Source organism: Macaca fascicularis, chromosome 4 (genome assembly GCF_037993035.2).
Source record: "Macaca fascicularis isolate 582-1 chromosome 4, T2T-MFA8v1.1".
NCBI classification, from domain to species: domain Eukaryota; kingdom Metazoa; phylum Chordata; class Mammalia; order Primates; family Cercopithecidae; genus Macaca; species Macaca fascicularis.
This window is the reverse complement of record NC_088378.1, coordinates 114698683-114712016: the sequence shown is the minus strand read 5'-3', so window position 1 is coordinate 114712016 and position 13334 is coordinate 114698683. Positions and strand designations below refer to the sequence as shown.

General features: G+C 36.4%; 1 protein-coding gene across 35 annotated transcripts in view; it reads left to right on the top strand.

Moving 5' to 3' along the window:
- BEND6 (BEN domain containing 6) overlaps positions 1-13124 on the top strand; it is a 74723-nt gene extending 61599 nt beyond the window's left edge. For 27 of the 35 annotated variants that reach the window (XM_074037755.1, XM_005552679.4, XM_074037751.1 and 24 more), the window contains 4 exons: positions 1008-1222; positions 3069-3261; positions 4613-4749; positions 11858-13124. In XM_074037755.1, coding sequence (XP_073893856.1) covers positions 1008-1222; positions 3069-3261; positions 4613-4740 — 536 coding nt within the window. In that variant the 3' untranslated portion in view covers positions 4741-4749; positions 11858-13124. Of the gene's footprint in view, positions 1-334; positions 399-1007; positions 1223-3068; positions 3262-4612; positions 4750-11857 lie in introns of all 35 variants that reach the window. The other 8 variants (XR_012433714.1, XR_012433717.1, XR_012433719.1 and 5 more) reach the window with 1 other exon arrangement.
- The last annotated feature ends 210 nt before the right edge of the window (positions 13125-13334 follow it).

The window sequence follows — 13334 nt, the reverse complement described above, 5'->3', positions numbered from 1 at the left end:
AATAAGTGTCTGGCACATGAAAGGTGCTAATAAATGTTTTTGAAAGAACAGAAAATAATATTTTCTTCTTTAGTAGTTTTTCCTTTAATATAGTACCATATACTATATACTATACTACATACTATATACTATATATAGTACCATATATACTGATTTGCACATCATTAATTATTCTAAAATTGTAGCTCAATAATATGCTTAAGAAAAGTATAAAAAAAGTTTCAGAGTTTTTTCACCTCTCCAGCAGGCTGTTCCCTCAACCATGTAGTGAGGAACTGAATTAGACAAGGTTCAAGATCTCTTCCAACTCCAACAACATGTTATTTGTCCTTAGGAAACAAACTAGATATAACAACAGAGAAGACCATTTTACATGGAGGCATGAAAACTTTGAATGTGTAAGTTTCCATTTTAAAAAAAGGAACAAAGAAAATATTCCATTGATTACCAAAATTCATCTTTAATATATCACAACACAAGTTTGAATTGTAGCAGTACATTTTTAATAATTTGATGAAATTTGACTCCCTTGTAAACCATACACGGTCATAGAAAATTTATTTTCATCTGTGAGAAATGGCTAGTTTTATCTCGGCACATAAACAGGCCTAATGTAAGCTTCTAGAAGGTTATTGATAATAGAATCAGTAATAGCTCCAAACAAGAGATTCAACTCAACATCTTCAAACAAAACCCCAGCAACTAGAAAGAAAAGAATCAACTTTTAAAACATTATTTTTAGTTACAAAGTAATGCATATTCATTTAACTGCAAAAACCAAATGTTTTTTCATTGCTTTATTATTATTAAGCAATTACTAAATTATTTAATAATAAAAGTAAATATGTTCCAAACACCTTTCCTGCCATGTTTATTTTCCAAAGACAGCAGATGTTAACAGTTTGTTCTGCATATTTCTATGCACATACACTCAACAACAAAAAAAATGTACATATGCATCTTTTACCAATGGTATTTGTAAAGTGTACTTTTTCTTGCCATTTTAGTGTTACCACAAGCAGTCACCCAGTTTGAAGAATTGGTTGGTATGGCTGAGGCTCTGCTTAAGGGTGGAGGAACCATGTCTACATCTGCATCCACCCTCTGGAGAGCAACAAACAACTCCTCACCAGATTCATTTGCCTCAACGTGCAGTAATTCTAACTCCAGTTCACCAGATTCCTTAAAGCCTGAAGAAGAGCATCAGACTGATGAGAAACAGGTCAGGTGCAATAACCGCCTTATTGTTCTTTGGAATACAGTTAAATAAAAAATTTAAATACGGGTAGACAATGATCATTGTTTTATCAGATAACTATTGGATAAACTAGTTTTATGCAATAGGAATATTACAATTATTAAGTACTACAAAAAAGAGGATAAGGTGACTGGGTGTGGTGGCTCACCTCTGTAATCCCAGCACTTTCGGAGGCCGAGACGGGCAGATCACGAGGTCAGGAGATTGAGACCATCCTGGCTAACACGGTGAAATCCCATCTCTACTAAAAATACAAAAAAAAAAAAAAAAAAAAAAAATTAGCCGGGCGTGGTGGCAGGCACCTGTAGTCCCAGCTACTCGGGAGGCTGAGGTAGGAGAATGGTGTGAACCCAGGAGGTGGAGCTTGCAGTGAGCCGAGATCGTGCCACTGCACTCCAGCCTGAGTGACAGAGCAAGACTCCGTCTCAAAAAAAAAAAAAAGAGGCATAAGGTGCTTGACCTAGCCTGGGGAAAGGGAAGGGAGGGCTTGACTTAGGAGGGGCAAGAAGGTCTTCTCTGAGGAAGTCAAGATCAATCTGAGAACCAGAGGCATAAAACTGTTGTCCTTTTATAATAAAAACTAGTATTTGTGAAACAAATACCCAGTTTAGAACATTAAAGGCAAATTGGGGACAAAGATAAAGTTATTGAACTTAAAAATTCTTATACCAGTGACAGAAGGATACCTATGCATTCAGGATTATACAATTTTATATCATTGAGAGGTAAATTTCAGCCTCAGCATGCTGGCTGAACACAATCTTTTTCTATTTTTCTACTTAAGACACAGATGCTAAAAAGACAAAGTTTTGTTAGAATCAGGTAGTCTCAGTAAGTATACCATCAACCATGATAAATGTTAACTAACAATCTAACATTCAAAATATTTGAATCTTAGTGTATCAGTTACCTATTGCTATATAACACATTATCACAAATTTAGTGATTTCAAATGACCCAAGTTTACTATCTTAGAATTCTATAGATCAGAAGTCTGGAACAGGTCTCACTAGACTAAAGTCAAGGTGTTAGCAGGTGTATTTCTTTCTGGAAGCTCTAGGGCAGAATCTGTTTCCTGCTCACCCAGGCTCTGGTAGAATTCATTTTCTTGTGGTTGTAAAACTGAATTCCCCACTTTCTTGCTGGTTGTAAATTGAAGGCCATTCTCACTTGTAGAGGCAATCATATTCCTTGGCTCACAGCCCACTTCTGCCATCTTCAAAGCCAGCAACAGCTGGTGAAGTCCCTCTTACACTTCAGTTCTTTCCTCCCTCTTCTGTCTCTTTTTCCTGATCTACCCTTTTGCTTCCTTCTTCTGCTTTTAAGAACTCATGTGATTAGATTGAGCCCACCTAGATAATCCAGGATAATCTCCCATCTCAAGGTACTTAGTTTTAATCACATCTACAGAATTGTTTTTGCCCTGTGAGGCAACATGTTACAGATTTCAGGGATTAGGATGTGACCTTTCAGAGGGCCATTATTCTTCCTACTACATTTACGATGAAGCACTGAGTATGGGACTAAGCCTGAAAGGAACAAATCCAGTTTACATGACAAGAATTTGTATACACCTTGGAACAAATACCCCATAAATAGTAAAGAGTATCACACAGATAACACTTAACTCTAATTCCTGACATGTAAAATAGATATTAAATTAAAATGTAAAATATATATTAAAATACATATAATACATTACCTTAAAAAATGTTGACATTGTTTTCTTTTATGCCTTAACTCAATTAGTAATATATTTCTCCATATGGAACTTTCTTTTTCCAACTTCAACTCTTTCTTATCTTTTTAGTTCCAGATTGAAAAATGGCAGATTGCCCGTTGTAACAAGAGCAAGCCTCAGAAGTTTATTAATGATTTAATGCAAGTACTTTACACAAATGAATACATGGCCACTCACAGCCTGACAGGGGCAAAATCCTCTACTTCAAGGGACAAAGCCGTAAAACCAGCTATGAATCAGAATGAAGTTCAAGAAATCATAGGTGATAATATGATTGCGTTACATTGTCACACGAATTTTAAATCATGTTACCACTCAAGGTCAAGGTAGTCCTTCATGGTCCTTTTATTTTTTAAAGTTTCTTTTTCTAGGAAAGAAAAATCTCAGGTTAGTCTAAAACTCTCATTAAATATGGGAAATTTTATAGAAAAACTTTACATTAAAAATGGTTATTAAAATAAAACTAAGTTTTATATCACCAAAAAGTTTGAATTCATACAATTTATAGCTTTGGAAACGTAAATTCTTACAATCTTTTAAAGTAAAATTTCAATAACAATTTCTACTTTGCTTTTGTTATATTTCTTATCTTTCATTCTAGAAAGATAAAGGCTAATTCGACCATCCTATTTGTGGTTTTCAAATTAATGAATCTCCTTAAATAAAATCTAGATTATCCAATTAATTTTTGACAACATCCAACAAATTTAAGGATTCTCTGAATCCCAGCTCTATATATGTCATTTCTTAATGTACAACAATGTCTGTCTTCCTGAAACAAAAAAACTACTACTTGTAACAACTGCAATGACATTCTTTCCCTTGGCTCACACATACTGTTAGACTGACTTTAAAAGTTAGAGAACAGGCCGGGCGCGGTGGCTCAAGCCTGTAATCCCAGCACTTTGGGAGGCTGAGACGGGCGGATCACAAGGTCAGGAGATCGAGACCATCCTGGCTAACATGGTGAAACCCCGTCTCTACTAAAAATACAAAAAACTAGCCGGGCGAGGTGGCGGGCGCCTGTAGTCCCAGCTACTCCGGAGGCTGAGGCAGGAGAATGGCGTGAACCCGGGAGGCGGAGCTTGCAGTGAGCTGAGACCCGGCCACTGCACTCCAGCCTGGGCGACAGAGCGAGACTCCGTCTCAAAAAAAAAAAAAAAAAAAAAAAAAAAAAAAAAAAAAAGTTAGAGAACATGGCTAGGCGTGGTTGCTCATGCCTGTAATAACAGTGGTTTGGGAGGCTGAGGCAGACAGATACAGAAAAAGATCAGTCAGAGTTTAGTTGTTTCAACTAATGTTGGGAATGGATAAAAATACATTCCTAACGTTTTAGAGCGAGAGGACTTAGAGTTTAAAGCAAGTAGGAGGATTAAAGTTAATTGCTACCATAGGATCTCAGTTGATAATACAGATCTGCTGATATCTCTTGCTTTACTTAGAAAAACCTGCCTATATATTCATCTGTTTAAATATCTCAGGGGTCTTTGGGCTACTTTTGTAAAATGGAAACAAAATTATAATGTAGAATACTTGATGTTTTACCTCAGTTCATCCCCTAAGATGCAAAGGACTCATAAAGTTTCTTGTGTGTTGTTATTGGTTTTTTACAGGAGTAACAAAACAATTATTTCCCAATACGGATGATGTTTCAATTAGGAGAATGATAGGGCAAAAGCTAAACAACTGTACCAAGAAGCCAAATGTAAGCAAAAATCTTAACTCTCAGGATATTAAATAGATCCTTTTGGTAAGTCTTTTAAATCTTCAGTCCTTTCAATGTGGCAAGAAAATGTTGTAATACTTTTATCTATGGAATAGCATTTTCCAATTACTCTGCTAGAAAATACTAGTGACCTGTGAAAGGCTAATAGGTATTCTTGGTGGCAAAAGGGGAGAACTTGGAGCGGGTTTAAATTTGGAAAATGCTGGATTCAGTTTTTCTTTCTCAGAACCTCTCAGATATTTTGATACCCTTTTAACATGCCCATGTGCACCAGAAATCTCTAAGAAAGGGATATAGTGTGTAGTGTTTTCCAAATGTGTTTTACTGAGGAAATTTTTTCACAGAAATCCTGTTAACTTGGTGGTGATAGAATGGAGCCAAAGAGAGGACACATGACAATTTAAGAAGTATTTCTCTCTAAAACAGAGGAGATTTAGACCCTTGGGAAATCTTTTAGGTACATTGATGAGACTGAACTTCTGGCTCTAAAAGTGGTCTGACATTTGCACAAACTATTGGCTGAAGTGTGGAGGGTTCTTCTCCACCATCCTACATGTTGCTTCTCATGGTCTTTAAAATTTTAAATTAGTTGTTATTGTTTAATAAGGATTTTTACCAAGATGCATGTCCTATACTAAGAAAAAGAATAATTTTTTAGTGAGAGTTCTAAAGTAAATATGCTTCCTAGTCAGGCCTTGACCCAGGCAAAACTGTGAAGTGGAATTTTTCCACCCACTGTCCTGGCCAGCTCACTTGTACTTACCCTTCCTCTCTCTCTACTATTTTGATGGAAAATATATGAAACCATGTGTATGATTGCATTAACGTTTTCATTGATTAATAGAGGCATGTGGGTAACACATGACGGTAAGGCCCACCACGTATATTCCTTTTTTCCTTCCATTTTCCTTCCATTTCTATGTTTGACTTGTACTTTGCCTGTCCTCTGCCTAATTCCAGCCACTTTTGAGACCATTTTACTTGTCTTCATTTCTTCTGACCATATTTTAAATGACGTGTGGAGCTGAATGTAATGCAGAAATCCCCTGCCCCCCATGCCCTACACATTACTGACTACCACTCCCATCCTCCTCCCGAGAGGCTGAGGTGGGAGGATAGCGAGGTCGAGGCTGCAGTGAGCTGTGATGGTGCTACTGCACTCCAGCCTGGGGGACAGAGTGAGACCTTGTTTGCAAAAAAAAAAAAAAAAGTTATAAAACATAAGGTTACCTGTATCTTTTTTCTCCAAGTGTTTATAAGTTTCAGTAGATTGTGACCTCACAACTTTTCAATTAGATAATTGCTTAAATATGCCCTTAGTACTTCCCATTTTGACATGAGGTTAGCCACCCAGTTACCTTGATGTATAATGACCAAATTCTCTCTTTTTTTTTTTTTTTTTTTTGGAGACAGGGTTCTCACTTTGTTGCCCAGGCTGGTTTTGAACCCACGGGCTCAAGCAGTCTGCCCCAAGTGGCAGAAAGCACTCCACCCAGCAACTAATTTCCTTGTCTTTTCTTTTTTATTTTTATTTTTTGAAAACAGAGTCTTGCTCTGTAGCCCAGGCTGTAGTGCAGTGGCACGATCTCTGCTCACTGCAACCTCCGCCTCCTGGGTTCAAACAATCCTCCTGCCTCAGCCTCCTGAGTAGCTGGGACTACAGGCCCGCACCATCACACACAGCTAATTTGTGTATTTTTAGTAGAGACGGGGTTTCACCACGTCGCCCAGGCTGGTCTCGAACTCCTGACCTCAAGTGATCTGCCCACCTCAGCCTCCCAAAGTGTTGGGATTACAGGCATGAGCCACTGTGACCAGCAAGTTCCTTTTTTAAATGCTATGTTACCAGACCTCCAAGCCAAGCGGCTATCTTTTGGGGCACACTGTTATATTTCAGAGGTCTGTAAAGCATTTTAATATCCTAAACTCTTGTTTTTTTTAATATTTCTGACTTCCAAGGATAGACACAAAACTCATCCCTGACTGTATCAGTCAGCAGAATGCTAAAGAAGTGAAAGTTAAGAGATTTTTATATCAGTTTTGCTTGTACTTAACAATAGAAGTGTTATTAAATCTGCTAGCTATGGCATTAATTAAAATTGAAACAAGGAACAGACATTTTGCTATGAACCTTGTGCCTTTTGGACCTGAGCCTGGCTTAATAGTGTGTCAAGTTGTTTAGACTAGAAATGCATGTATTTTGAATCAGTAATGGAGATAAGCTAGAATGGAATTTTTTAAATTTGCAAATATCTTTCATTTTAAGTATGGCTGAATTCAAATTATTGCAAAAAGGACCGAGGAAAATGTGCTGGAAAAGATAGGGTCGTGTAAGACCTAATTTGGACATGCTTGATGAATTCATCAGATATAGCACCGTCTAGTGGAATACTGTTACCTTTTTCTGTTCTGAGTCATTTAACTCACAGGAGCCTATGGCCCTGCCCTGCCACCAAAAATACCCTTTGGAAAAATTACTTTTCTAGCATGGTCCCTGTAGTAGACCATGCCCTCCGCTCAGTCCTGAGCTCAGGTTGTCACTGGTGGCTTAGATTTAAAAGGGTAACAATTTCCCAGTTATGGCTCAGGTCTGTGAGGGTAAGTCCTAAACTCCTCCCTTCTTTTTTTCATCTATTCTCTTATTCCTGTGGCTGCCCTAAAGTTGCTTGTAGCTCTCACATGCCAAGAGCTTGATTTTTTTCCAAGGTGTCTCCATGTTTCACTTCTTTCTTGCAGGCATTGAAGAAAACTGTATTTATAAGATTTACAGAATGTTAGGCTAGCACCTCTATAACATCCAACTAAGTGACCAAACAGCCTTCTCCTGAAATTTCCAAAGCGGCCTCAGGGTATACAATCTCTGGCATAATGTTACATAACATATATTATAACTTCTAGGTGATCTAATACAGTGGTGCTCAAATGGTGGGGGACGGTGGGGAGGGAGGTGTGATTTAGCCACCTTCCTCCAACACAGGGTATTTAAGAACGTCTGGAGATATTTTTGATTGTCAAAACTGGTGGTACTTCTGGCATCCAGTGGTCAGAGGCCAGGGATGCTGCTAAACATTGTTATTGAATTTGGTTTGCTAGTATTTTGTTGAAGATTTTTGTATCTGGTTCATCAGTGATGCTGGCCTGTAGTTTTGGTTTTTTGTTGTGCCCTTCTCTGGTTTTGGTGTCACGGTAATACTACTTTGCAGAATGAATTTGCAAGTATTCCCTCCTCTTCAGTTTTTTTTTTTTTTTTTGAAGAATTAGAGTAGAATTGGTATTACTGTCTCTTCAAATGTTTGGTAGATTCAGGAGTGAAGCCATCAGGTACTGGGCTTTTCTTTGAGGCAAGACTTTTTATTATAATTTTGATCTTGTTACTCCCTACTGATTTATTGAAGTTTTCTATTTCTTCATGGTTCAGTCTTTTTGGGTTGTATGTGTCCAGGAATTTAGCCATTTCTTCTAGGTTTTCCAATTTGTTGGCAAAGAGTTTTTCATAATAGTCTCTAATGAGTCTATTTGTGTGGTCTCAGTTATTATGTCTCCTTTTCCATTTCTGATTTTATTTATTTGGCCTTCTTTTTATTTCTTAGTCTAGCTAATGGTTTGTTGATTTTCTTTGTCTTCTAAAAACACCAGCTTTTTGTTTCATTGATCTGGTTTTTTAAATCTGTTTTGTTTATTTTTGCTCTGATCTTTATTATCTCTTTCCTTCTACTATTTTAGGTTCCATTTGTTTCTGCTTTTCTAGTTCTTTGAGGTTCACTGTTTAGGTTGTTTATTTGAAGTCTTTCTACTTTTTTGATACAGGTGTTTATTGCTACGAACTTCCTTCTTAGTACTGCTTTTGCTGTATAGTATAGATTTGGGAGTGTTGTATTTCCATTTACATTCGTTTCAAGAAATTTTATACTGTTCTTCCTAATTACTTCATTGGTCATTCAGGAGCATGTTATTTAATTTCCATGTGTTTGTGCATTTTCTGAGACCCTCATGTTATCAGTTTCTAGTGTCATTCCATTGTGGTCATAAAAAATACTTGATATGATTTCTACTGTTTTGAATTTATTGAGACTTGTTTTGTGGCCTAGATATAGCCTCTTCTGGAGAACGTGCCATGTGCTAAAGAAAACAATGTGTATTTTATAACAGGTGAAATATTCTGTGAATATCAGTTTGGCCTATGTGATCTATTGTATACTTTAACTCTAGTGTTTCCTTGTCAATTTTCTGTCTGGAGGATCTGTCCATTATTGAGAGTGAGGTGTTGAAGTTCCTCAATATTACTATATTGCAGTCTATCTCTCCCTTTAGATCTATTAATGTTTGCTTTATATACGTGGGAGCTCTCGTGTTGTGTGCATAGACACTTTTAACTATTATAGCCTCTTGCTGAAATGACTCCTTTATTATTATATAGTGACCTCCTGTGTCTCTTTTTACAGTCTTTGACTTGTACTTGTTTTACCTGATATAACTACTTCTGCTCTTTTTTGGTTTCCAGTTGCATAGCGTATCTATTTCTACACCTTCACTTTCAATCAATGTGTGTCTTTATAGGTGAAGTGACTTTCACACAGGCAACATGCAATTGGGTCTTGTTTCTTTGCCATTCAGCCATCCTATACCTTTTAATTGGAAAACTAAGTCAATTTACATTCAATGTTATAATTTTTCTTTGAGGCAAGGTCTCACTCTTGTCCAGGCAGTGGTGTGATCATGGCTCACTGCAGCCTCAACTTCTTGGGCTCCAGTGATCTTCCTACCTCAGCCTTCTGAGTAGCTGGGACTACAGGCACGTGCCACCACACCTAGCTCGTAAGGTAGGATATCACTATGTTGCCTAGGCTCAGTGTTATTATTGATCAGGACTTACTACTGCTGTTTTGCAGCTTGTATATTTTCTAACTCCTCTTTTCCTTTCTTCCTTTTGTGCTGTCTTCCTTTGTGGTTAAATGATTTTCTCTGGTAATATGTTGTAATTTGTTGGTTTTTATTTTTAGTGAATCTATTAAAGGTTTTTGCATTGTGGTTACTATGAAGCTTATAAAAATATAGACATAAATTATTTTTAAAAGATGGCGATTTTTATTACAAATAAGTTTTTAAAAACTGTATAAAGGGTTTTTTTAGGTCTACAGTTTAATTGCATTCACCCCACATTTTGACTTTATGTTGTCTCATTGACATGTTTTTATATTGCCTATCTCTTAATAGGTTGCTATAGATATTATTGTTTTGATAGATTTGTCTTTTGAGCTTCGTAGTGGTGTTATGAGTGGATTTTAAACAACAATTACAGTTTTAGAGAATTTTAGATTTGTCTGTATACTTAATTTTACCAGTGGATTTTATACCTTCAGATGTTTTGTTGCTGCACATTAGCATTTTTGCCTTTCAGACTGAAGAGCTCTCTTTAGATTTCTTATAAAATGAGATTGTTGGTGGTGAATTCTCTCAGCTTTTGTTTCTCTGGGAAAGATTTTATATATCCTTCACATTTGAAGGATAACTCTGCTGGATACAGTATTTTTGGATGACAGGTTTTTTTTTCCTTTGAGCACTTTGAAAATGTTGTTTCACTCCCTTCTGGCCTGTGTGGCTTCTGTTGAGAAGTCTATTGCCAGGTGAGTTTGAATTCCTTTATATGTTAGTTGCTTCTTTTCTCTGGCTGCTCTTAGAATCCTGCTTTGTCCCTGATGTTTGAGAATTTGTTACATGCTTTTGGGTAGTCTTATTTGGGTTGAATGTGATTGGTGTTCTCTGACCTTCCTGTACCTGGATATTTAACTCTTCCTCAAGTTTTGGAAAGTTTTCTGTTACTATTTTTTAAAAAGGGCTTTCTAATCCTTGCTTTTGTGTGATTCCCTCTTGAATAAAGATAATTCTTAGATTTGGTCTTTTGAGTTAATTTTCTGTATCTTGAAGGTGACCTTCATTCCTCTTCATTCTTGTTTCTTTTTGCTCCTCTGACTGTATATTTTCAAAAAGCCTGTCTTTGATTTCGCAGATTATTTTCTCCACTTGATCCATTCTGCTGTTGGGAGCCTCTAACGAATTTTTCAGTTCAGCAAATGTATTTCTCAATTCCAAGATTTCTGTTTGATTTTTTAAAATTATTCCTATCTCTTTGTTAAATATCTCTGATAAATTTATGAATTGCTTTTCTGTTTCCTGGGAGGTCACATAGTTTCCCTAAAACTGCTATTTTGAATTCTTGGTCGGAGAGTTCACATATCACCATTTCACTAGGGTCAGTCACTGATTTCTTTTTTTGTCTGTATGAAGAGGTCATTGTTGCTTGTTTGCTATTATTTCTTGTGGATCTACATCTATGACTTTGCATTGAAAGACTAGTTATTTACTTCTGTCTTTTTGGTCTGACTTGTTTTGGTTTTTATTGGATATGCTTGCTTATTTGTAATATACCAGTTGATTTTCTGTCTTTTTTCCCAACTAGGTCACTGCCTCCTTTTTGGCACTAACTGGTGCCTTAAGCCCAGGTTTGCCTCAGTTCTAGCCAACAATCAGAGTGCTGCCTGACCTGAATGGGGGCTGTCCCAAAGAGGATATCCTGGTTATGTGAAAAGGCTGGCTAGGGGTCCATGCTCAGGGGACCTGTGGAACACACCTCTTACAGTGTAGTGCTGCTAAACAGGCACTCTGATTTGGTGCATCAAGATGATGAGGAAGTTCACTGTCCACCTTGATCTCACTTTTTGCAGTGTAGAAATTGTGAGTCAGAAAGAAATTTTCCTTGTGCTTGATGCTGGGGATATTAGGGGAGAGGATTATGGATAAGGAAGCCTGAATCTCTTACCACCTACTTGGAGCTTTTTATTTTTATTTTTATTTTTTTACTTCTCTGTGGCCTGGGAAACTGTTTCATCCTCTTACTTGAGTTCTGGGATATTGCTGGTGATAATCTTGGCACTGTATGTTTGTTTTTGGTTTTCTGTGATAGGGAGTGAAGCCAGCTTGCTTCTAGACTGATTTTGGAACCAGAGTCCCTCAACAATTTGTATTTTTAATACAGATTTGTAGTAGATACAAAAATGAATAACTAATACAACTGTTAAAATACTATGAGAATGTTAACATAAATTTGTATTTCTTTGAAATTTGCTTTTTATAGGTATTACAGGTATCTGAAACAAAGCACCTTCAGTTCTAAATCTAGCACTGGATTTTGTTGGAGAATCGGCAGCCTTCCTGGCAGTGAGCAAGGACAGACATGTGCAGTGACAGGCTGTAAGACATATGTAACACTGCTGAGCTCTCCTAAGGGACCAACAAGCTTGCTGAAGAAGCTGCATGTAGATTCCACCCTCAGTACTAGTGATGCATCAAACCAGAGAATTTCTGCCAGTCAAATAAGCATGCAATATGGTTTCTTTGGAAATAAGCATTTCCCAATCCCCAAACACCCCTCTGTACAGTTAATTTAACAGGATAGTCAGAGCTCTTATCATATAGCAGTCAAAACTTCAGCCCATAAGATTAGTCATTGTCCTAACCAATCATTGTACATTGATTATTACCAATGACTTCCCATTATAGTTTTTGGATCTTTAGCATAAGCACATGTTTGCAAAAGTAAACAGTGAAATAATTAGTGTTGGCAAATATGGGAACAACAAAGTCACCCCAAAATCTGATAATCATGTCTAACCAAGTAATAATGTTTTAGCAATAAAATTACAGGATTATTCTGTTATCTAAAAATGTATAAAATAGGAATATGAAAAAAATGACAACAGCAAGATGTTTTATTTTAATATTAAACAATTCCACCACACTTCTGAAGAATAAACCTAAGTTTTTGTGATTGTTAAAACAATGTATCAATTTTCAGGGAAATCTTTTTGTTTATCTACCAGACATGTTCTAACTTTGTATTGCCCAAAGTATATTAAATACAGATGTGTAATATAAAGCATCAATATCACCTAAAACATCCTATATAAGATATAACCTGATAGATGGTCGATTACATTGCTATACTGCTTAGTTTTAACTGGTTTATTTTTATTGTAGCAGAAGAGAAATGACCTGAAAAAAAAGTATGAGTTTGATAATCACACACATGAAAGTACCATTTTGTAACTCAACAAAAGATAAAACATACTTCATCAAAAGGCTTCTCGCTTGGTGTCAGGTTGTCACATGTGACCACTCTGCAATGCGAAGCCATACTTCTTCAGTGCACAAAGTCATGTTTAAACTTGGAAAAGAGGATGCTACAATAGTTTCAAAGTTCAGTGTTGTGGACCCAGGAAACTTTCCGTAAGTCTTGCTTGATAACAATGTGATTGTACAAAATAAATGTTCTTAAGGAAACAACTTACGTAACATTTGCTACCTTTACTTAAACATAAATAAATCCCATTGAAAAGATAAAAGTTATTTTCTTCTTGTTTCTTTTTTAATGTATAAAAATTAGGAAAAATTTTGTTCTAGGCTAATAGCTTTTTCACTCATCCATTAAGGCATTACCATTACAATTTGACTATGTAGCTCTGACTAATTTTTCTTGTAAAGAGCCATGCTATGTAGGATATGTAGACAACATCCAGGAAAGTAAATACATTTAATATTTTTATTGAAAAAAG